Source organism: Aspergillus nomiae (assembly GCF_001204775.2).
Source record: "Aspergillus nomiae NRRL 13137 chromosome Unknown contig00090, whole genome shotgun sequence".
Classification (NCBI taxonomy): Eukaryota; Fungi; Ascomycota; class Eurotiomycetes; order Eurotiales; family Aspergillaceae; genus Aspergillus; species Aspergillus nomiae.
This window is the reverse complement of record NW_015378145.1, coordinates 63,772-87,165: the sequence shown is the minus strand read 5'-3', so window position 1 is coordinate 87,165 and position 23,394 is coordinate 63,772. Positions and strand designations below refer to the sequence as shown.

The 23,394-nt window shown below is 48.8% G+C and overlaps 8 protein-coding genes across 8 annotated transcripts; 4 read left to right on the top strand and 4 right to left on the bottom strand.

The window, feature by feature from the left end:
• Positions 1–2,876: 2,876 nt before the first annotated feature.
• Positions 2,877–4,591, top strand: ANOM_005116 (sugar transporter; the record flags this gene model as incomplete). Its single annotated transcript, XM_015550373.1, has 4 exons — positions 2,877–3,094; positions 3,147–3,213; positions 3,266–4,119; positions 4,177–4,591. 4 exons carry the CDS (start codon positions 2,877–2,879, stop codon positions 4,589–4,591), a joined length of 1,554 nt encoding a protein of 517 aa, XP_015408084.1.
• Positions 4,592–5,175: 584 nt separating this feature from the next.
• Positions 5,176–7,559, bottom strand: ANOM_005115 (flavodoxin and radical SAM domain protein; the record flags this gene model as incomplete). The annotated part of the gene is made up of 3 exons (XM_015550372.1): positions 5,176–5,874; positions 5,946–7,477; positions 7,535–7,559. 3 exons carry the CDS (start codon positions 7,557–7,559, stop codon positions 5,176–5,178), a joined length of 2,256 nt encoding a protein of 751 aa, XP_015408086.1.
• Positions 7,560–8,380: 821 nt separating this feature from the next.
• ANOM_005114 (putative dipeptidase) lies at positions 8,381–9,905 on the top strand (the record flags this gene model as incomplete). The annotated part of the gene is made up of 3 exons (XM_015550371.1): positions 8,381–8,657; positions 8,716–8,928; positions 8,983–9,905. The coding sequence occupies 3 exons, from the start codon at positions 8,381–8,383 to the stop codon at positions 9,903–9,905; spliced, it is 1,413 nt and encodes a 470-aa protein (XP_015408085.1).
• A 264-nt stretch (positions 9,906–10,169) lies between these two features.
• On the bottom strand, positions 10,170–11,018 carry ANOM_005113 (NUDIX hydrolase; the record flags this gene model as incomplete). Its single annotated transcript, XM_015550370.1, has 2 exons — positions 10,170–10,770; positions 10,984–11,018. The coding sequence occupies 2 exons, from the start codon at positions 11,016–11,018 to the stop codon at positions 10,170–10,172; spliced, it is 636 nt and encodes a 211-aa protein (XP_015408081.1).
• A 1,657-nt stretch (positions 11,019–12,675) lies between these two features.
• On the top strand, positions 12,676–13,433 carry crmD (putative copper transporter crmD; the record flags this gene model as incomplete). The annotated part of the gene is made up of 2 exons (XM_015550369.1): positions 12,676–13,244; positions 13,298–13,433. The coding sequence occupies 2 exons, from the start codon at positions 12,676–12,678 to the stop codon at positions 13,431–13,433; spliced, it is 705 nt and encodes a 234-aa protein (XP_015408080.1).
• Positions 13,434–15,101: 1,668 nt separating this feature from the next.
• On the bottom strand, positions 15,102–17,126 carry ANOM_005111 (putative phenol 2-monooxygenase; the record flags this gene model as incomplete). The annotated part of the gene is made up of 5 exons (XM_015550368.1): positions 15,102–15,208; positions 15,263–15,379; positions 15,435–15,609; positions 15,662–16,549; positions 16,614–17,126. 5 exons carry the CDS (start codon positions 17,124–17,126, stop codon positions 15,102–15,104), a joined length of 1,800 nt encoding a protein of 599 aa, XP_015408083.1.
• Positions 17,127–17,746: 620 nt separating this feature from the next.
• On the bottom strand, positions 17,747–19,118 carry sitA (TOR signaling pathway phosphatase SitA; the record flags this gene model as incomplete). Its single annotated transcript, XM_015550367.1, has 4 exons — positions 17,747–18,064; positions 18,122–18,453; positions 18,513–18,900; positions 18,965–19,118. The coding sequence occupies 4 exons, from the start codon at positions 19,116–19,118 to the stop codon at positions 17,775–17,777; spliced, it is 1,164 nt and encodes a 387-aa protein (XP_015408082.1). The 3' UTR covers positions 17,747–17,774.
• Positions 19,119–19,618: 500 nt separating this feature from the next.
• ANOM_005109 (putative nonsense-mediated mRNA decay protein Upf3) lies at positions 19,619–21,412 on the top strand (the record flags this gene model as incomplete). Its single annotated transcript, XM_015550366.1, has 2 exons — positions 19,619–19,884; positions 19,945–21,412. 2 exons carry the CDS (start codon positions 19,619–19,621, stop codon positions 21,410–21,412), a joined length of 1,734 nt encoding a protein of 577 aa, XP_015408077.1.
• Between the last annotated feature and the right edge of the window lie 1,982 nt (positions 21,413–23,394).

Sequence of the window (23,394 nt, the reverse complement as noted above, 5' to 3'; positions counted from 1 at the left end):
AGGAAAAGCTTCTGTCGTGATCTACATAGACAGTTGGGATTTTCTTGAACTCTTGAATGCTCATTAATATGCTCGTTGTCACGCAATACTTCGAACATCAAAAGCGTGGTAATACTGAGTGGATCACACGACACCACATCTGTATATTACGGTGGGTGCTTCATTTCCACTTTAATCGCCTTCAGATGCCGTTGCAATAAGCGATCTTGTACAATGGAATTGGCTAAACTGTATACCTGACAGATCCTCTGCTATCTATGAAGCTTTGACCAGGGTGGCATAATTCTGAATCTCCCATGCCAGGTGACTGAAAGTACGTTGGAATCTCCAGAATGCGTTATATCTCAATCCAGGACATTGTCATCCCTGCTATGGTCAGTGTAGCGATGATTGAACTGGTTATTTTCGAGAATGAGTCGCTCTGTACGTCCTGATGCATGTACTAATAAATCTATACCACCCCAGGCGCACATTCTTTGGGATCAACTCAGAATGCAATGTTGGATACAGTAGACTGCACGTTTAAAAAAATATACTACACAAGACTAATGCGACTTCTCCTCCGTTGCACATTCGAGTCCGCACAAGACTGAACGAAACCGCACTCAGCATTATCAGGTTCGAATATGAATGCTGAAAGCACGGGCGAATCCTTGGGGCCCTGCAAATTGCACGCCTGTACCCTAGCCGAACAAGTATTTGACGATCTTCGATTAGTTCCGTGCATTTGTCGTCTTCGAGATTCTTCTGGAGCTTAATCCAACGACTGATAGTGCATCTCCTCTTCACAGTCTCCGGGTTTCCTCCAGATTGTCAGCTTCCTCGACAAAAAGTCTCACTGAAAGTATCCGAGACGGTACACCTTTATCGAGTAATTGAGGAATTAGCTCCATTATCTTCTATTAGACGAAGATGCTAACCTACATAAACCGCTTGAAACCAGCGGATGACCAAAGAACCTGCGTTCGTCCAACTCACCTACCTCCCTTAACATGCAGCTAACAATCTCATCCACTGTAACCTCTTGGGTTGGCTGTTTTTGTGCAGCTCGTGTCTTTGTCTATATTACACATCACACTTTAAATAAACATCAGCAAGGTCAGGAACTTGATTGAAGGCTATGTTCCAACATTCCCCAGGGAGGCAGTCACTTGCGAGCATATCATTATTTCAGCCATATCTATAGTCATCGTATTTAACATCAGTCTAGACGTTACATCTAATATCTGCATATGTTCCCAGTCGGAACCCTATCATTCAAAGCGAGCGAGTTAGCTGTAGTATAGTATTAAACACGTTCTATGCGCTCCAACAATTCCAGCTACAGTGCACGCTTGCATGCTTCATACTAAGGCGTATTAGATTGTACCTGAGGTTTTGCCCTATTGCCCTGTTCCGAGTTCCCGTATAGTACTAGGAGAGACGCACCATCCCACGTTGTTATCTTAGAACAATGGGAATCAATAGAAGATAAATGACAGAATTTAGGTCGTGTACAGCCTCAAATCGTAATAGAAAATGAACGGTATAGATTAACAAACGGTTTAATAGGAGGCCCAACTCAATACATAGTGACGGCACTAGTTGATCTGATGATTTGAGAAGCGTTCTTATCAATCGCTCAATATGCATTGGCGATAGTCTCGTTTGAAGCCTGACTCTTGTCTGTGCCTGGTTAGTATGTATTTCCAGCTGCCTGAGCTTCCAGAAGACATCCACCGACAAAGTCTCCATACAGATATACGCACCTTGTCCCCTTCGACTATCCTTGCGCATATCTCCCAGGTTGAATGGAAGTTAATCATGCAACCTGCAATTTCCTGTCAAAGCCCCGTTGGAATTAAAATATTCAAGGGAAAGCTCCGTAAAGGACCTGGTTGTTTTCTGCGTTGCACTCTGGCCGAAGAAATCTTCCGTAATCTACCACATAATAATGCTCAATCTTGCTGAATGAGTGTTGTGAAACGTCGGATTTATTGCCCCAATCCAAATTCAGTGACACAAGGTTGAGTGACAAATTCAATAGTGTTATATGTGTTTTGTGCGAAACCTCTGTGTCACTATCACCCGAATGCGAGTCTTGTAGGCAGGTTCAAATACAAACGTATCCAAAAACCGTCTATAAGCCTTACTACATGGCTCCTCGATAAGACTCGAGCATTGTAAACACAATTTTAATCACCATAGCCTGGCAGTTGAGCTAGCTTTAACATATAAGACATCTAACACATCAACAATGTCGAATAGCTGTGGAAAACTTTAGGTATGACTATTACAATCTCATTTTCTCACCCGTACCATAGATTGTTTGCCACTCTCAAATAATATGTAGAATTGTTTCACGTAGAGCCTGTTGAATGTGGTACACTGCATAATGTCCAACCTGCTAGCTCGACTGCGGGTAGGGTCTTATGCGTGTATAAATACGTACAAGAGGTCCAACGCCGTCGACTACTTACTTCAGCTAGGATCACCACTAGTAGGTGAAATGACGAGTTGTTGCTAACAACCCCGCACGACTGCGCCTTTTGCGTTTGAATGATGGCACTCTAATTTGTTGAGTGTATAAATTAAATTTCGCTTGGACGTACGCCAAGTACTCAGAGAACCTCGGTTGGCTTGTAGAGGTCATTCACATATATCTAGGTAGAAACATGATTGAAGCTTGCGAAACTTGACCCCAGTCAGTCACCACTCCCAGTGTATGCACTGGTGATGTACCTCAGATACCAAAGTGAAGCAAAGGTATGTTGGGGCATTTGTAGCTCGTTACTTCTACATTCATGTTACAAACAATCATTCAAGAGAACTTCTAGTTTTGGTTGACAGTTTCCTTTTCAGTCATCTGTAGCATACGATATTAGCTACCTAGCAACATGGACAAGATGGTCGATGCAGATAGCAAACCCATTGCTAGACACGATACTGAAGTCCTGTCCGAGCCTTCCCTTCCTCGGGGCAAGATATCGCTGCTAGCAGATATCAAACGATCCCCGAAGGTGGCAGGATATTGTCTCGCCCTTACTTCCGGCATTATCTTATACGGCTACGATCTGGCCATTGTATCCAATGTCTCCTCTATGCCTGAGTTCCAGTGAGACCCCTTCTACCCGTTTATATTCACTGCGTGTTCTAATAAGGACAAGGCGCGACTTCGGTCGCAAGCTCGATGGCAAACTGATCATTCCGTCCCTCTGGCTGGGTCTCTGGAATGTTGCCAGCTATCGGGGGCATGCTTGGTGCCGTTTTCGGGGGTTACGTGCAGGACCGCTTTGGCCGACGCTCCTCTCTGGCGCTCGCAAGTATCATATCGGCAATGGGTGTGGCGGTCGCCTATGTATCGAATCTCCCTGGCGGGATTGATGGCCGGCGAGCGGTCTTCTTCGTAGCCAAACTAGTCCAGGGCTATGCCGTCAACATGTTAACGTGCACAATTCAGACATACATGTCCGAAGTCCTGTCTCCCACGTTGCGAGGCCCCATCCTCGCCTTCTTCCCCCTCTTCACATTGCTGGGCCAGCTAATCGGCAGCATCGTCGTCTTCACGTCTCTGAAGGAGAAAGGCCCCGGTGGCTACCTGAAGTGTTTCATCTCACAATGGCCGTTCTCAGGCTTGCCCCTTCTCGTCTCCATTCTTCTCCCCGAAAGCCCAACGTGGCTCATCCGCAAAGACCGAATGGACGCAGCCCGGAAATCCCAACGCCGCCTAGACACCCCGAGAGTGGACTCGGAAGCAGCCATAGAGAAGCTGTGCTCGTCCATTCGGCACGAGGATGAGCAGGCGCAAAACCATCCAGCCGGCTACATCGAATGCTTCCGAGGCAACAACCTCCGTCGGACCATGATTGTCTTATACGCTAATCTGATCCCGCAGCTGTTCGGTCTGACCCTCATGTCCAAATCTAGCTATTTCCTGCAGATTGTCGGCATGGGCGCAACCAATAGTCTTCTGTTCCTCGAGGTTGGGATTGCGCTTGGTCTGATCGCCAACATACTCAGTATGTGGACGCTATCTCGGTTTAACCGCGTGCCACTTATCATGTTCGGGTTGGCGATCACGACTGTCCTGTGGACTGGCATGGGCATACTAGGCTGTTTCCAGGGCGTGGTGACTATCTGGTAAGTCCCATCACGAATATGTTTGCGCTTTGTATTCGACTAAGACTCGGTATTCAGGTGGTCCGCAGTCACAATGATGCTCGTCATTACGTTCTGCGGCGCAACGGCCTGGCCAGCATCCTATGCCGTCGGGGCCGAAGCATCTTCGCTCCGTCTGCGGGCTACATCGCAGGGCTTGGGATGGGTGATCAACGGATTATCCAACGGGGTCTTTGGCCTCGTGTTGCCGTATATATTTAACCCAGACGAGGGTGATCTGCGTGCCAAAACAGGGTTTGTGTATACGGGCTTATGCCTCCTAGGGCTGGCGGGAACATGGTATGTCGTACCCGAAATGAAAGATCGGACACCGATGGAAATCGATCGGATGTTTGAAATGCAGCTCTCTGCGCGGAGGTTCAAGACGCAGACGTTCGACGATGAGAGCGTAAGGGCTTCTTCTCCCAAGAGTGGGACCACAACTCCTGTGTAGATGGTCTTCTGCTCAGTTACAACGCTCAAACATCATGTTATCAATTGTTCAGCCTTGCAAGTGACTTTAGTTGGTTTCTATCTGCCGTATTTATCGAATCAATGCTGAAATTATCTGAAACACGCGCGAGAGAAGCTAGAAGGCTGATACATCAAATTCTTGCGTAAAACATAGTCATCAATTTAGTTTTATGTACAGGTTTGGCTTGTTTTGACTTTGATCAACTTAGTACAATAGCAACGCGTATGCTATACTGAACAAGTCGCATTTCTTATGAATCCAGGGCGTGTACTCGCAGCCCTGGGATATTCACGCGCATCTCGAGACATGCCTCGGAAATGCAAGGGTAGTACCTTCCCAACTCTCTTGCTTTTCTCGTCAATGTCCTGCCCCAATAGGCTTTTCCAGGGGCCTGCGTATGAGAAATCAGGGCCTTCGCGTAGCCAGCTAATCCCTCTGTAGATTTTGTGTATTTTACACAGATCCAGGAGTAGTGGTCATGGAACGGCGCTAACGCCGTCGCTGTGGAGATAAGCACTTGGTGAGAGCGTTGAGCTTCAGGCGTGCAGGGCAAAGCTGCTCTATCACTTAGTCGCAGCCAGGTGGAGGCCCTTCTTGCTACCCTTCGTGTAAACACGTTGGTCATTGGGGTCGAAGCCACCGTTACCCCACAAAGCCCATTCTTCCGTCTCCCTCATGTAGTCTTCAGGGCGGAATGGCGTACCGTCGGCTTTCTCCTTTTCCAGGAGTTCAAAAAAGCGATCGTAATCAATGCGAGAATGCCATTTACCATTCACATGGAACCGCGTCGAAGCAAGCAGCGCACAACAACTGTGGGCATGCTCGGCAGCAATTCCGTAGTCCAATCCGCGGCGCTCGAGCTCCTTATTCAAGGACACAACGAATTCCTGAATCTCTTCATAGAAAGGCACGTTTTGCATGGTTAATCCTACTCCGGCACTAGTGCTAGTGCCGCAAAAGGTCACACCTTTGATTTCAATGAAGCACGGCAACGCTTTCTCGACCAGATTCGCGTATCCAACCACCTCATCGTCGACGTTAAATCCTTTAACCAAGGTGAGACGGAAGACAGTCCGCTGGACGTGACGCTTTTCCCGCAGGATATCCAGGCACCGCTGGAATCGTTCCCAGAAGTCTCGGTGAAGCGGGCGGTCAATCTTTCGCAGACTTTCACGGTTGCTAGCATCGATCGAGACGTACAATTGGGTCACACGATGCAGCGTTTCAAGTTGATCGGGATGTTGAGCGTTGCACACCAGGAGCTAGAGATGCGCTCGCTGTGTAACATGTTCAAAAATTCATTAATATGAGGGTAGAAAATCGGCTCTCCGACCAAGCTCAGGGCGCAGTGACGAATACGCATCGCCTCCGCGAATCTCTCTGCACGGACACCAGGAACACCACGCATCATTTTGATCTTTTTGTAGTGACCCTCCTTAATGCCTTGGAAAATCAACTCTGGTGAATCTACCTTCCAGCGCCAAGTCGTCCCGACAGGGTTGGTGCCATGACGCCAACAGAAAATACATTTGTTGCTGCAAGAAAGCGAAGGAGTTGCCTCCATACACAGATGGGATCGAATACCGTAGAACGAGAACTTGTAACACGAACCTCGGCCACGCAAAGCGGACTTGGTCCAACGGCAGATCTTTACACCGGAGTGAGAGCCGACGATAGTATATCCTTGTTTCGTGAGCGCAGCGTATGTGGGCGATGTCTTGGGAACCATTTCCTTCTCAGTTGATTGGCTGGGTGCCGCGGACTTGCCCACTGTGGTAAAGTCCACCGGGACAGGACCAGATCCAGTCTGTCCATCAGAGCCCATCTTGATATCCTCTAGATCAACTACATCTTGGCCATTGCGTCGTTTAGTGCCTTTTCCGTCGTTCTCTTCGTCATCCAGGTCCTCCTCGTCACTCTCGAGCGGATCGCCGCTACCAGGAACACCTTCACCGAGGCCACCATTATCAAGAATGTCGAAGAAAATGTCCTGTAACCCGCGGGACCACTCTTTGAAGGCAGATTCAGCATCACTCTTGACGTCACCAAATCCCAAAGGATACGCTCTCTTTTTGCCAGTAAGTTTTGCCATCCAACGATCCAATTCCTTGGCTTGCGAGCAGAATCCTTCTTCCTCGGTAGGCCAACCCTCTTTATCACCGAACCCAAAAACTGAATAACCAGCCAATGTTGACAAAGACGAGGTATCAATGCGGAAATCATGGTGGGTTTCATCCAAATGGCTAAGGAAAGTGTTGAGGATGGTGTCGATGTTGTAGGTAGGGATCAATAAGCAGTATACATAGCGTGTGCCAGGAGAGGTGGGCGGAGGCTTCGGCGCCGTGGTGAAGTAGTCGTCAAAGTCAATATATGACAGGTCGTGGATTTGGGGAGGAAGAAGACCACGCTCACGGTTCTCGGGATCGGCTCTCTCCTTCGCTGCTGTCCGCAGATCCTCCAGCAATATCTGAGCGTATCTCTCCGTAGTAGTAGTCAACGAGGCGAAGAAAATGATAGGCTGGATGAAAGACAACGGAGGTTCCTGGTCCTCCCGACGGCGTCCAGCAACCTTCAGTGGCTTTTTCCCAGATACTCTCTTAGGCCCAGATACAACCTTCGGGACCGGATCATTTCTAACAGCAGGCTTTGGAACACTTTCCTCCGCGACTGCCGGTGTCTCACGCTCACCAGTACGAATCTGTTCGAATTTCTCTGGGGTTTGGCTCCGAGGGGATGGCGGGATTGAGGACGCGGTTACGGCTTTGGACTTGGGTTGGAACCTACGATAGGCTTGCAGAATAATAGCGACAGAGGCGATAGCGATAAGAATAGGGAGACGGTAGGAATGCCAGAGGGTCACAAGACCTAAATTTCATCAGCAAGGTGGTTTGTGTGAAACGATGAAGATAACAAGAAATATACCTTCGGTCAGGAAGGGTTCGGCCATGATGAGTTAGCACAGCTACGACAAGTCTTTGCTCGCCTAATTTCTCCGTGCGAGGTCAACGCCTCTTCTTTGTAGAAGATAAGGACTCAGAGCGGAGTGGTTAAGAGGGGCAGTGGGGAAACCTGCAGTGGCATCGCAGATTCCTCCAGGTTGAACAAAGCTCTTCTGACAAAAGACTCGGTAATGGCTGCGACTATGAGAGACACAGCATGGGTAGAGTCTTCCAACGGGGGGTTTTGGCGAATGGCCGTGGTTGAGTCGAGGAAGATATCGAAATACCAAAAAGTTGATGTTGAGAAACTTCGATGTCACGAGGAATTTTTCACCTTTGCGCTGATTGGCTCCCGCATGGTTACCAGATCGGGCCCTTGCATGCCTTGACACCTGATTTAAGTCTCGAGTTTCGGTTCAGTTCAACTCAGGTCCTCCTTCATCCCAGCGAGACGGTTTTGTATCGACCAATGCGTTGTGGTACTATACATTAGCTAGCGATTTTGGCAAGTTTCTCTCGGCAGACTATCTATCCATCGAGTAAGTCAAACTTCATACTTCACGCTTCTCGATCTCTACCCCAACGCGGAGTATATCAACGCTATTGTGTTAGTTACGATAACGCCATACTTACTAAGACGAGGGTCTTTAATAACCTGCGATAGCCGCCTCAATCCGTTTTCCCAGTATTAGCTGCATTGCAATTTGTATCCAGCAATACTACTGGCACACGTCAACCAGCGCATGCAAGGGTTTTGTACAAAATACGAGGCTGTCAAATTAGTTCTGTCCCAGCACATATATAGATCACTGCGAGTCCACTAGGCAGGATGCGCGATAAGGGTGATCCATTGTCCAAAGAGAAAACCCACCTTTCTCACTTCTTCAATCTCGAAGAGCAGACCGTCACGCAACCTCTTCCAGCAAGGCTCTCCGTCGGTCAAAAAATGGAGCGCGCTCTCTACTTTATATTCCTAGCATTCTTCCTCGTGATGACCGCACATAGTCTCCGGTTGGAACCCCTAGGGATAGGCATCTCACAACATCATAAACCCTTGACCCTGGAACAAAGAGTAGACCGTATATTGCATCAAACTCCATTGATCGGTAAGATACAACGACCGTCAGCTACTTGAATGTCAACTTGCTAAAGCGGAAAGTGCAGATGGTCATGATGATCTTCCCATTCTCATCCGCCTCAAGTATGGGAATCAAATTTATCAGGACAATTTCACTACGAAATTCACTCATGGTGACTTTCCCGGACACGTTGATCTGCCTCGTCTTTCCAAGGGCAGAGTTGGTGGCACGTTCTGGAGCGTGTTTGTGGAGTGTCCTAAAGATTGGCAGGACTTTTCTGATGCCAACTACGCTCTAAGTAAAAAAAGTTCTCAGCGTATCTCTCCAATCACAGTTGACTAATATCTATCAGGTGTACGCCAGACAATGGAGCAGGTAGACTTATGGCTCCGCCTGCAGCAAGCCTATCCGGACACCTTCTCCACGCCCCCAAATGGTACCACAGCTCTTCAGCCCTTCCTGGACGGGAAGATCATCTCGCCGATGGGAATGGAGGGCCTCCACTCCATTGGGAATTCAATTGCCCATCTACGTCATTTCTACGCGCAGGGCGTATCGTATGCGACGCTGACCCATAACTGCCACAACCGTTACGCTGATGCTGCCGTCACCGAGCTCCCGGACGGCAGCGTGAAGAAAGCTGACCCCCTTTGGCACGGTGTCAGTGAAGCCGGAAAGGCCCTCGTTACCGAGATGAATCGCCTCGGGATGATTGTTGACCTGTCCCATGTAAGCGCCGAGACTATGCGAGACGTCCTGGGCGCAGGCAAGGACGACTGGGCGGGCAGTAGTGCGCCGGTCATCTTCAGTCATAGCTCCGCATATGCCATCTGCCCTCATCCACGTAACGTCCCCGACGATGTACTGAAGCTGGTCAAATCACGAAATTCGTTGGTGATGGTTAACATTGCCCCGGACTTTGTCTCGTGCAAGGCTGGTGATAACCCGAACGGTCTCCCTGACTTTGTCCCCGATAATTCTACTTTAGAACATGTTGCTGACCACATCATGCATATCGGGCATCTGATCGGGTTTGACCATGTTGGGTTTGGAAGCGACTTTGACGGCATCGGCTCTGTTCCTCGCGGCCTGGACGACGTCTCCAAATTTCCAGACTTGGTTGCGGAGCTCCTCAGAAGGGGTGTCAGTGATGAGGATGCTGGCAAGGTAGTAGGAGGTAACTTACTGCGCGTTTGGAAAGAAGTAGACCGTATTGCTCTTGAGAAGCAAGCTAACGGAGCTCTGCCTCTGGAGGATGATCTGTCTGAGGCGTAAACACGGCCCACCCAAAGTCTTGTCCCGCTTTCCTATCTGTGTGGATACATAATCTTTACCACTGTCCTCCAAATATGTGTAACTATGGCTATACATCATATTATACCAAGCACTTGGTCACTCCGTCGAATGAATTCAGCAAGACCTTAGTACATACCTATAGTTTAGTAGGCTCTAAAAACATTATGCTTGGTTTCCTTTAACGTCTCTCATCACTCTATGTTCTTAAAACTGTAGCACGGATGCCTCCATCCATACTAGAAATCATTGAGCCACCATTCGAAATGCCTTCATAAGATTCCTACCCTCGTCCTCCAAAATCTTATATTTCCCCTTTCCGTCCAATCCCAACTTCACCTGCTCTTCCGTTGCCCACTCATACGCTGAATGCTCACTCGGCTCCAGCCGGACTCGGTCCTCCCACCCCTGCACAGCATCTCCTTCAACCTCAACCGTCTTCTCGCCTTCCGTCCCAGCAATCCCTCCAAAGACGCCTTGAGCCTCATGAACCTCCACCAAGAACGTAAACTTGGCCACAAACGACATCGTCCCATTCTTCTCTTTCGTCCACTCTTCCACTCCGACCAAATCCACAATCCTCGACACATGCAACCCGCTTTCCTCCACGACTTCACGCACAGCGGCTGTGAGAATCGTCTCGTCCGTCTCCTCGCAGCCTCCACCGGGGCCTTCCCAGTAACCGGGCAGGGAATCAGTCAAAGCACGTTGGAGGAGGAGGACTCTTGGTTCGCCTCCCTCATTGCTTTTGTTTTGGGAATCACGAGAGAAGACAAGTCCCCCGACTATGAAGTTGGTCCATTGCGCCTGGCGGCTTTGAAGCTGGAGAGGGGGATGTTGTACTCGTCTAGATGAGGTGGGATGGTGAAAGTGAGATTATGAGACATCCTTCGGATAACTTTTATTGTCTGGTGTGGTTGTTTAATGGGTCAATAGATGTCGGGTTGTGGGGATAAATAATTCGGGATTGGCGTTGATTGTATTCAATTAAATATATTTTGTGTTTTATTTATGCCTAGGGTTTACGGAGATCGGATGACTCATAAAGCACGATAAGTACCCCACATTCTGTATATGATTGGCATTCTGGTTCATGAATACGGTCGTTGTTCTATTTATACTCGGGAGGTGTCCTTGACGATGGAGCCTTAGCAGACGATAAGCTTTAATAATATTAATTCAAGCCTGTGGGCCGTAGTATACATATATCCCTGGAAGGGGCAGGATAAGTGAAGACATATGTGTATATATATACCAGCCAACAACGTCATTCATCTTCAGTTAAAAGGGTAGTAAAGCTAGTTTTCCTTTATTAGAACTAGTTTTATCCTTGGATGATTATGGACGCCCGATATCATATTTCTAAGCTTCCAAATCAGTATCTACCGCCTGCAACTGGCACATCTTGAGACGGTTGATTGTACTGAACAATTTATTCGCCTTGGTCGTCTTTCTCCTCTGCAAATGTCATCCCCCTCGTGAACTCTTTCCCTGTTCAGCATACAGATGGGTTCATGAGCGTCAAAAAGGTTGCCACTACACATATCACCTCAAGTCATTCTACGGTGTAAGCGACCGAGGGGTAGGATTGTTCTGCTCAGTTCTGCTCAGCCAACAGTCCAACAGAGCTCCAAGCTTGGATGGGCCATATTCTATATTTTGGGAGATAAGTGAGCAACATTAAACACACCGAGGGTGGGTATCTAAGGGACTTAGAAAGAATGAGGATTCATCTAGGTCTTAGTATACAAGTAATCAAATGCTATAAAATTAGAGGAAAGAAGAACAAAAGCACACGAAGAAGTATTTGAGAGAAAAGAGGAAGAAAATTCTTTGTCATCATATTGAACAACTTGCATACTCGTACTAGTTGGTCTTGAAAAATGGGATTCTTTGACAAGTCAGTACAACGGATGTAAAGATTCTGTCTGGTCGGACAGTAAGTTATTAGATACCTATCTCGCTTTCCAGTAGACACCCATTTCCACGGCGATGTGGACGGGGATTGTCGGGTTATATGAATGATATATGCATTGGAGAAGAAGTAATCGGTCCATAATATGGAAGGTATCGTTGCTTTGGCTTTGAGGGTCATATTAACATTGAGTTGTAGAGGAGAGATGAACCGGCATGCATTGCGCTCAATGGAGGATGGACAAGGTTAAGATATATATACGAAAATATGTAACGTGTTAAGTATATACTCTATACTCCATATCTTTCATGCCCATGGCGATTAATTTGTGCCTATAAAATGACTAGAAAATGGTGGTGGAGACAGTGAGCACATTTGCGCTGATAACTCAGGATCAGCAGGACCGCTAAACTATGCATTACATGAGTGAAAATGAGGCCTTTTATGTTCAATACAATTAAGACGTAATGTATTACAGGGTCTCAAACTCATCCTGGTCTACAGATGTATTCTGGCGATACTTCGGTATATAGTCATGTACACTTTGCATGGCGGGTAAAGCTTCTGCAGCAAGGAGATGATTCAAATGCACCTCGTATCGGTGAGAAGGAGACGAAATGGCGCTGCATGTACAAACAGTGCACATAGGATCCAGTTAAAATCTCAGATAATCTTAGCTCATGTAGTGCTCATGCTATTTATCAATCAGACCATATAACATTAAACGAGCCCTAGGAGACATATGCCCAACACCCCATTCCACCTACAATATAAACTGGAACTCCACCAGCTCACCGGAAGCCCGAATGTTCTTCATTTCTTTGCCTGCGGCACTGTATGAATACAAACATGCAAAATGAGACAAATGGCCATGGCCATGATCACGGCCACCATGACATGTCGATGCCCGCCATCTTCACAACGGGAACGAAAGTAACGTTATTCTTCAGCATCTGGACGACCAACTCCACTGCCACGTATCTCCTCACCCTGGCATTTTTATTTCTGCTTGCCTTGTTCAACCGTTTCCTCGGGGCACTCAAGTTTCAAATAGAACATAAGATGAACTCAACCCGCGTGTCTGGACTTCCCGTACCAATTCTAGGACAACCACCCGCATATCGACACAGAAAGGTCCCTAAGGATCGAGCGAGCCCTCTTCCGCGGTACATACAAGTCGACATGAACGATCCATTCGAAAGACCATCGCCACCACCTCCCTCTCCTCCACCCTTGCGTGACGATGAGCAGAGCGAGCTGGTACCTGGCCGCGCAGGGCTGTCGTGCTTCCGGAGGTGGTTCACAATACTTTTTGGGAAATGGTCCCCAAGTGGCCCATGGAGTTGGCAGCAAGACGGAGGACGATCACTACTAGAGGGCCTTCGTGCGCTGCTGGGTTATGTCTTGTGAGTAAGGCGCCATTGATATACTGTTACTAAAAGCTAATTGATTTTCTCAGAATGTTGGCAGTCATGACTTTCAACATTGGCATATTGTGCGCAGTCCTGGCTGGCATCATTGTGGGCGAACTCACGATGGGGAGATTTACTCAGCAATCGCCGGGTTGGCAGGATGGATCATGCCACGATGGATGATAACATGACATTTGGATTCTATTTTATTCTCCCTTCATTCCCGTGTGGATAATCAAACATCTCGTAACTGTGTGTGAAATCTCCAAAAATTCCTGAGGGGGGTAGGTAGAGAATATTTGGAATTTTGAAGCTGGATTGCGCTTCTCTGGAGTAGACGTATGAAAATTCACGGCATCATCCATGAAATTTGTTTGCCCAAGATAAACCCAATAGTGGAAATGACAATGCCAGCACTACACTAGTCATCATGGACAAGCCCAATTCATATTCGTGCAGAGCTCAGACTCAGGATATACCCAGTTGTTGAGATGTTTGAGCGTGCAATAGTTGGACTGTAGCGTTGGCGCCCTATAAGCCCCTTAAACCCGCATATAAAATGCAACATGAATAATCTTCTCAATTATTCTCAGCCCCAAGCAAGGGTGATATGAGTCCACAAGCCAATTAATTGTAACTCTGCTCTTCTTCGTTGTATAGGTAACATTTCTTTTTCTTATTTTTGAGCATTGAGAAAGTTCCAACCTCCACTCCACTCTCTTACAGGTTGGTACAGACAACCTTTTATTCTACCAGCCAGATTCCCAGAACATGGTGACGATGCGATCCTCCAGGTTCCCCAAAGCTCTCTCAGCTTCACATGCCAACTATGTCATATTCTTCTCTGATTAGCACGATGCATACACAAACCCCTCTCCTCCTCCATCTTATCCCACTCCAGGCTCAGGACCCCACATGGCTATAGCCACTGTACTCTGCAGCGTTTTGTGGTGAAATCAGTTCTATATCACCAGCATATACCCATCTTTGTGATACGCATAACGAAGCATCCCATCCACGGCAATGTATCTCAAAAAGATATCGTGCTGGCCACATACAGTCTTCCCTATAAAGCACCTCCCGGGCTACACCAGGCCCTCTTCGCAAACTCCATGCATTCCAAAGACCAATACCTACAATATTCCAGAAAAACCATCAATCTTAATAAAAGATCAGCCCCGACTATCCTCACCACTTAGCCTAGCGCCGTATCCCATCCTAGCCCGGCGCCAAGCAGAGCTATACAACCAAGCACGAGACGACCTCATACGTCAACACCAGCGAAACAAATGGCACAACACCCACTCGTCTCTTCCCAAAAAAGTCCGATTGCATTTCTCCGAACTAGTACTATCAACATATGATAACCACATCGGATGGACGGGTTCCAAACGGAGACATGATTCCCAGATCCCAGCACGAAGTAGATCCGGTTTGGAGCAGGATTTGCAGCATCAACGATTGATTATATTGTTATTCATCGTGGGGGCGTTTATGCAGGCTTGCTTCCTCACGAGCCAAAATTACAAGGATGAATTTCCTGCGGAGGATGTTAGTAGTCAGGGTGGTGGGCGATTGATTGAGTCTCGGAGACGGCGAGCGAGTTGTTTGGGGTTTGGCGATGCCCAGGTTGAGAGATTCTTATTGAAGAGGGATCCATCCGGAGAGGGAGTGACTGGATCTGAGAGGACGGTGTATCGGGAGGCCTTGCCTTATTGTTCCTATGGTGGGTGAATTAAAGGAAGTGGGATACATGTGCTTAGGCATATAGAAGGCTCTTCATTGTTCGTGATCTTGATATCTAAATGGGTTATACACCACATAGGATGCTTATTCAATGCAAGCAACAGCTTATAATTTGCTCCCCGGTCCAGCGTTTTCGCCCTGAGGAATTAAAAACCCTTCAAAGAATCGGCCTATCTGCTGGTAATCGTCTAGTCCGATCACGGCGGAGACATCTATTTTGGTCAATTATTGTCGTTCAAATATAGAATGGAGGGGGCAAAACTTACATTGATCTGGTCTGACAATCACAATTGCGCCGTTCTCGGGGCCAATACCAAGGTACTCGTATACACGGCCGTGACCTTTGTTGTAACTTTCGTCATCGAAGTAGATTTTGTGCAGATCTATTCATCAAGTGAGCTTTACGCCACATACTTGCCGGGGGCGGGAGTTCCTTACCTCTGATTTGATTCTTTCCGGTGATTGGGTGGAAAGCCTCTGGGATTTCTTCCAGTTCAATACCGTGTCGCTTCCCATAGCCCACTAGGATAGGCTCAATCACGCTGTCAATGTCGGCATCTTTCTGGCGGAAGCGGTGCAATGGGCTCTCATCTGAGCTTAAGTAGTTTCCAAGCTGCGTATGTCAGTCAGGGCACGGAAGATGAATGGAATACCTCCAAACTTACTGCGTTCAACTTGGACTTGTTTTCAGGTTTGCTAATGTCACCCACAAAGGCCATGACTCGCCAGCGGCCATCCGACTTCAAAGCTGTCATCAACTGTACGGGTTTTGAGTCGCAGTACCGCACCACTTGGGAACTGGGTAACCTCATGCCAGTCACAATATTAGTAGAAAGTTGTTCTGATCCCTCTGTGTGGAATGTGATCGCAGAGCTGTCGTATTTGGCCGTCAAGCCAGCAGTATATTTCCCGGATTTAATGAACCCTTCCTGGAACTCAGCTGGGGATGTCTGGCCACCAGACGAGAAAAGCTTGGAGAAATATCGGTCGAAATTGATCAGATCAATAGCTACCTTCTGTCGCTCAACGACATACGTCTCTAGCAAGGACGGAGGCGCTAATCCTTTCAAGACAGCAGCCAACTTCCAGCCGATATTGTATCCATCCTGCAAGCTGACATTCATGCCCTGGCCGGCCTTGGGAGAATGGGTGTGACAGGCATCACCCGCCAGGAAGACGCGGTAATCCCTATGGAAGAAGTCCGCATGGCGCTGACCAATAGCATAGGCGGACCACCACACCGTCTCGGCGAACTCGATTCTGTACTGACTGAGGATAGCCTTAGCAGATTGTTGTAGATCCTCTAGCTTGACTTCTTTGGCCTTGGTCCCTGCAGGCAGCTCGATGTAAAACCGTGTTAAATTGCGGGCATCGCCTTCACGAGGAATGATCAACAGGTTACCCGCCTTGGAGCGGACGGTGGTCTTCTTCCGGATATCTGGGAAGTCCGTCCGGGGTACCATATCCATAACACCCCAGACTGCGTCGCTGCTGTCACCAATCATTTTATAACCCAGTGAGCGACGGACAGTACTGTGTGCGCCGTCACACGCCTATAGCAAAGAACGTTAGAACATGAGAGAGGACAACACTTTGGAGAAAACGAGTTAAACATACAAGAGCATATTTCGCCTCGAAGACCTCAGTTCTCCCTTCCTTTTCAGCCGTCACCTTCACCGGATACGACTGTGGGTCATTGACGAGCGAACTATCAACCTCAACGTTCTTGATGTCAAACCCATAATCGATTATTTGGTCATTGAACCGCTGCATAGACTCGATGAATAACCCATTAATACGGGCCTGGTTCAAAATCACATGCGGCTGATGTGATAGCCCTGGCTGTGTATCTGCCGTCCGACCAGTACGTTTGATATCGCCGGAACCATCAGCAGCCCAGAATACAACCTCCAGGACATGGTAGGACTCGCGCAGCAACTCTTCGCCAATTCCGAAACTCTCAAAGATCTCCACGGTGCGGCACTGAACGCCATCCGCCTGCCCCATGGTCATAGGGCCGTCGCGGCGCTCAAGCACTTTACAGCGGATCCCACAGCGCGCGAGCCATGTGGCAGCGCAGAGGCCTGCGGATCCGCTTCCGCAGATAAGGACGTCAACTTTCTCGACCATGACTACCTCGGCGAGTATGTGAGTACCCTTCGGCGCTTTATAGTGAAAATAGGGGTAATACTTCAATGAATTGGGAAACTCTCCGTTTGTCTGGCATGTGCAGTCATCGGACTCTTAAATTTGGGGGTCCGGAATGCATCCCGGGGTATCCCGGGGTATGCACGGGATGGATTCCGGGGTCGGCATCCGCACGGCAAATCATCACAGCCCTCGGCCAGGGTCTTCTTCCTCCACCATTTCCGCCCCGGCTGTGGAGAAAAGATACACATCAGCCCATCATGTGGAGGAGATGCGCTGGGGATGAGAATACGGACAAATTAGCGGGTTTCGCTTACTGTAGGAGGGCTTCCCGGTCAGGGTAGCCCTTGTTCGCCATATGTCACCACTGGCCGAGTTCATACTTCATGAAACTTCATTTGACGAAATATCCAACATGCGTCCTAATTTCCAAGCATGACCATCGTTAAATGTGCTCTAATATCGTTATATAACGTGCCTATCATCCGTCACTCTCTGCAGAGCATATCACATGAACGGTTTCTCCGAACGCCAGCGCCGGGTGTAAATCGAATATTCACCATGTCACAGCATGCCCTTCCATATGCCCAAAAAGAAAACTGTGCAACGAAAATCAGACCATGCAATAATTTACAGGAAGTACTCGCTACGGCCCGGCCGCGATGTGGGCACATGCCGTTGGTCATCGCTGACAGCACTAAAGAGCTTGAATGTCGGTTTGAGATCCTCACCGATCTCACAAACTGATGCCAGGTTGCCACATCGGTAGCAGTAGTTAGGTGCACTCCACACCGTCACCACGTTTTGGTTAGCAAAGTGGTATTTGTATCCCTCGTTCACCAGTTGGTGCGCACGGGCGATTAGTGTCAGATCATTGACGTGACAGAACTCATCTGCCACCTTATCTCCAAAGAGCCAGCCTACATATGCATTAGTCATTAAAAGGCCCAGCGTCGCGTGAATTGAAAGTGACGTACCAGCGCCTCTTGGGCTGACTGCCCATGTCTCTACATCATCAGGGTCGGACCAGACCAGGTCGCAGAAAGCACCCTCGTGCGGAATTTCTTGGGCCCTTGCCACTACACGAACTTGGTCCAAGGTCCTGATCTCCGGGCTTAGGCCACCATGTACACAGAGCACCCTGCCATCAATGATAGCACCAAGTGTCATGAAGTCAAAGACCTGGCAACAGGCCTTCCAGACCGATGCATTGCCGTACTTCTGGAAACACTCTTCGTAGAAGCCGTAGACTTGCGTGATCTGCCGGGACTCGTGATTCCCGCGCACCAGCGTTACTCGATCCGGATACCTGCCGAAGGATTCGTTAGTATCAGTTCCACCAAAAGGCCGAGCACGAGTATGACTGACTTGGCCTTCAAGCATAGTAGTAATGTCAAAGTCTCCAGACTAAAGTATCCTCGGTCGACATAATCACCCAAAAAGACGAAATTCCGATTCAGCGTCACCTCGTTCGATCCGGCGCTTGAAGCACGCTCTCTTTGTGAGCTCGTCTCGTCGCCACCTTCTGAATGCGATCCAGAGTTTCTCAACCTTTTCCGCAGTTTGGGGTCCGTAATTTCCGAGGGAGGCTCGATATCAGCTGAAGTGATCACAGACGGTGATGTTTTCGGGGGTTCGACCATAGACTCGTCCGGCATGCCGCCCGAGACGCGGAACAGCTCCAGTAGATCGTAGAATTGGCCATGGATATCTCCGCAGACTGTGACGGGCGTCGAGACCGGCTGTACGTTCGATTCTAAGCGCGCGCAAAAGTGAGTCTCGGAGGAACAAGCACGGATCTCATTTGACGGGCTGCTTACCTTCCATCATGTACTCCTTCACAATCTCACATAGTTGTTTCATATGTTGCTCTGAAAGATACTTGCAATCTTTTGCAGCCTCTAACCATTCGTCGGGACCGGCATTGCGCCTTAATTTGGCCGGTCCTGGCTGTGGGACTTTACTATCGACCATGGTGAGAGTCGAAAGCGCTGAGTAAAGGGGGGGAATTGAGGGGTAGATCGACAGAAGGAGAGAAGATAGAGGCTAGACTGGACGGTCAAAAAGAGGGGGAAGGGACGATTGAAAAAGGACCGTCTAATTGCAGCAGGGGCGAATATCTAGAACGTCGCAAAGGTTGGATTGAATCATTAATCAAGATCAAGTGACGCTTTTCCCCACACGTGGTGGTTGGGTATCTCGAGGTCGCGTGATTGGTCGCTCTGGTGTCCCGTAACCGACTTGCCATGCTTTTGCTGTTCACGGAGTCTCTCTTCCCCCATTTCATTCTGTCACTTATTTGCTTCGCCAGAGTCTCGGTGTCGACTCCCATCTTGGAGGTTCCATTCCTCTTGTCTCCCTCCCATCTCTTTCACAGCCCCGTTTCGCCAACTCGGTCTTGCATCCATCTTCGAGAACCCCTCCCCCGCAATCTCACTCCTTTCGGAGTGTAGATCTCTGACACGCTCTACACCATGACGCAGATTTCAGCTGGTAAATCAACAGGAGGTGTCCTCCAAATCCCTATCGCCGCGACACAGAAGAACACCACCAACACTGCCACCGCCCCCGCGCCAAAGAAGGCACCCAAACCGGTTGCACCACGACTCAAGCTCCTAGTGCGGAGACTACCTCCGGGATTAACGCAGGCAGAGTTTGAGACTGCTGTGGGGCCTGAATGGAAAATTGGAGCGGGAAAGATCGACTGGATTCAATATAAGCCGGGCAAGGTCTCTAAGGAGTGGGTGCCCGGCTAATTTGACTTGTGATATAGATTGTTGAGTGCTAATTTGGGAAACAGCCCAGCGAAGCCGTCGCGACCCTCGCGTGCCTACGTTCATGTTGTGTCCAGCGACCATATTATTCCATTCTCGAATAAGGTTCGTCAGGTATCTTTCACAGACGCCCGAAACACCTTCAACGATCCCATTTTGTTGGGCCCTCCCTCCGTGGAATATGCGCCGTATGCGAAAATTCCCGGAAGCCGTGTACGAAAAGACGCTCGCCAAGGAACTATTGACCAGGACCCCGATTTCATTGCCTTTCTCGAAAGTCTTACACAGCCTATCACCAAACCGCCTACGGTCGAGAATACCACTGATGCGGATGAGAAGAAGGAGACCGTGACCACTACACCCTTAGTGCAATATATCAAAGAGAAGAAGGCGAACAAAGCGAAGGAGAGTTCCAGCAAATCCTCAAAGCACGCCAAAGCGGATAAGGAGACCAAGGCAGAAAAGGTTCAAGCAAAGAAACTGTTACAACGGCCGGATAAGGAAACAGCACAGGCCCCGGAGAAGAATGAAAAGAAATCCAAGGCGGATAAAGCCACCAAGGACGCGGTGAGGGCAGCTAACAAACAGGCTGCCAATGTCGCCAAACACGCCGCAAAGGCCTCCGCGGTTCAGAACTCACCCAAGGACACCGGTCAGTCTACCCCGACCACGGAGCGCAGACGAGAACGGGGAAGCGCTGCGGCCGCAGCCAAGATCCTCCAGCGAGATTTAGGCCTAGCACCATCCGGCGGTCGCCGCAAGGGGGGCAAGGGCGGTTCGGCGGAGACGGACGCATCCAAAGCTGAAGCGACTAGTGCCGAATCGGGCAAGAAGGAGACCCCTCCGAAATCATCGAGAGGAGGCGCCTCGTCACAGAACGCAAAGGCCAAGGGCAACGTACCACAGGTCAATGAGTTGACATCCCAGTCCGAAACGAACACACCTCCCGCTAGCACTACGCCCATCTCGGGTAAATCTTCGAAATCAAAAGGGAAACAGGCACCGCCCGCAGCCTCTACGTCCACACAAGCTTTCCTCAAGCATGCCAATCCTTCGCAGGGGGTGACGGAGCCATTGTTAGAAGCGGCGTTTAAGACGTTCGGCAAGGTGGTGAAGGTGGAAATCGATAAAAAGAAGGGCTTTGGATATATTGATTTCGCAGAACCAGACGGACTACAAAAAGCAATCGCCGCCAGCCCGGTATCAGTCGCCCAAAGCCAAGTTGTGGTGCTGGAACGCAAGATTAACCCTGGTGGAGAGAAAGGTCGTGGCAAGAATCGCAATGAGCCTCAGGCTACCAGCGCTAATGGCAACAATAACAGCAGCAACAGCAATACCAATGGAGGTCGCGGGGGTAAAGTAACTGAGGGTGGCTCGGGATCGTCGCGTGGACGCGGCGGGCGATCGAAGAAAGGCGGTGGTGGTGGTGGGAAGGGAAGTGGTGGTAACGCCAATGCGAATGCGCCCGAGGGGACTGCCAAGGAGGCTAAATGATATTCATGAATTGTGATGCTGTAAGAAACGTTCATAGATACCCCTAGAGGAATAGTAATGCGCTACGATCTAGAAACTCGGCGACACACGCCAGTGGGAAACCTAAAGCATCATTCAAACGAAGCACGACGTCTGCACAAATGCGCATGACGGGGGTTCTACTCCAGATGGGCATTCCAGGGACGCTGTTGCAAAGCTACCTCGATGAAATGGTCTAAGTACATGGTCTACAAGATGTGGAGAATATGTGGAGAGGTTTCAGAGATAATCATTTCATTTGAGCAAATATGGGTATATAGAAAAAACTCCGAGGCCCGACCACCATTTCACCAACATAAAAGTGAAAAGGAAAATAGGAGCAAAACACCTTTCAGACCTCCTCAACACCCACCAAGTCCGACCGACCGAAGTCAAGACATCGAGACAAGGTAAAGATCATCACCACTCCCTGGACGGAAGGCACTCGAACAAGCTCACCGAAGCGAGTTGTTCGCAGACACCAGCCGTCGAGGCGGGAGTAAACACGGCTTCACTTTAGGGCATTGAGGACATAGAAGTCATCAGCAAGGGTGGAGATTCTGTAGCTCTTTAGAAGAGTTCAGAGGTGGGACGTCTACTCTAAAGTGATTCTTTGAACTGTAGGCAGGAAAGTTAGCAATCATTCTTCAATCGCTCATTGTTTTGAGCTGGAAATCCCAAATGTAGGGAGGGGAGGAACTTACGTAGAGTCGCTTAATTTTCGAAATGAATGGGAAACCGCCGGTATTTATACTCGACGCCTACTGCTAGTGCGCGCGCTAGTGGGAAGCGAGATCATGCGTGTTTGGCTTGTTTGTCTGCGCGCTTGTGCTCAATTGGCCAATGAACAGTGAGGAAGAGTTTTCAAGGCTCCACTTGTTCATCCATGGCTTGGCATAGTAGGTTCCTGGTGCTCGGTACTCTTGCTGTTCCGGCATCGATTCTAGCTGAGAATGGCGATTGGTCGACTTGCTCGCCTAGAAGAGATGCTCAATTTCATCTGGTTTGGTTCTCAGCATAAGGCTTTTTCGGCTCGTCGTTCGCTAAGCTATGCTATGTTTTGTCTGTTGCCAAATTGCCACCAGTTCCCATCGGGCCGAGTCTCGGTATGCCGATTTTCGTCGGACTACTACTCGATGTGGTCATGTGAAGTGATAGTGAAGTATAGTGTTTGCCTTTAGACGCTTGTTTGACGAATAGTGTATCATTTGTAATCGGCGTCACTGGCCTGTACAGATGACACACATGAAAGCCGCAAGGGTTTGCGCAACCACCGGAGTCGTCATGAGACCATGAGGTTTTATTAAATTTTGTAACCCATTCTAGGGCCAAACAGACATTTATCGCTCGATGTGTAGTTCCTCAGTATCTATAAGGTTTATCCGGTTTTGAGTAGGGTGACTTTCGTGATAGGCTGACGCAATCTCCTTGCGGTCGGTATACCTCCGGTCCAGTGAATATATATTTTGTAGCTACCGTTCCACCTGAATGCGACCGAATCCCCCAAAACAAACCACAGACTTGAGTATAGCGTACAAACTATTAAATTCAGTAACGGTAACCACTAGAGCCAGGCCCAAAATTTAAAAACCCTCACCAGATGTAAAGCTCGACGGTCACAAGTGATATATTGGTGAACGTTGGGGTCCATATTACATCTTATATCGCTTATCGCAAGCTTATCAGCTATCGATAAGACCAACCCCAAGACTGGATGTTTCTAGCAACTGACTGTGGTTATAGTGCATTAAGGAGCCAAGTAATTTCAACCTGCTAGTTGGATATGGCGCTCGGCTGTCATAGATCTCCCATGTAAGCGAGAGGTCGCCGGGGAAAAACTTCTTTCCTTTTTGCCTTTTTGATGACTCTCACATCCTGCTATATCGATATTCCAAACAAGTCAGAGTTTCTCGGCACAGCCTTCTCTCGCCTGGCATACATGAGCTTACCAACCCAACTCGACA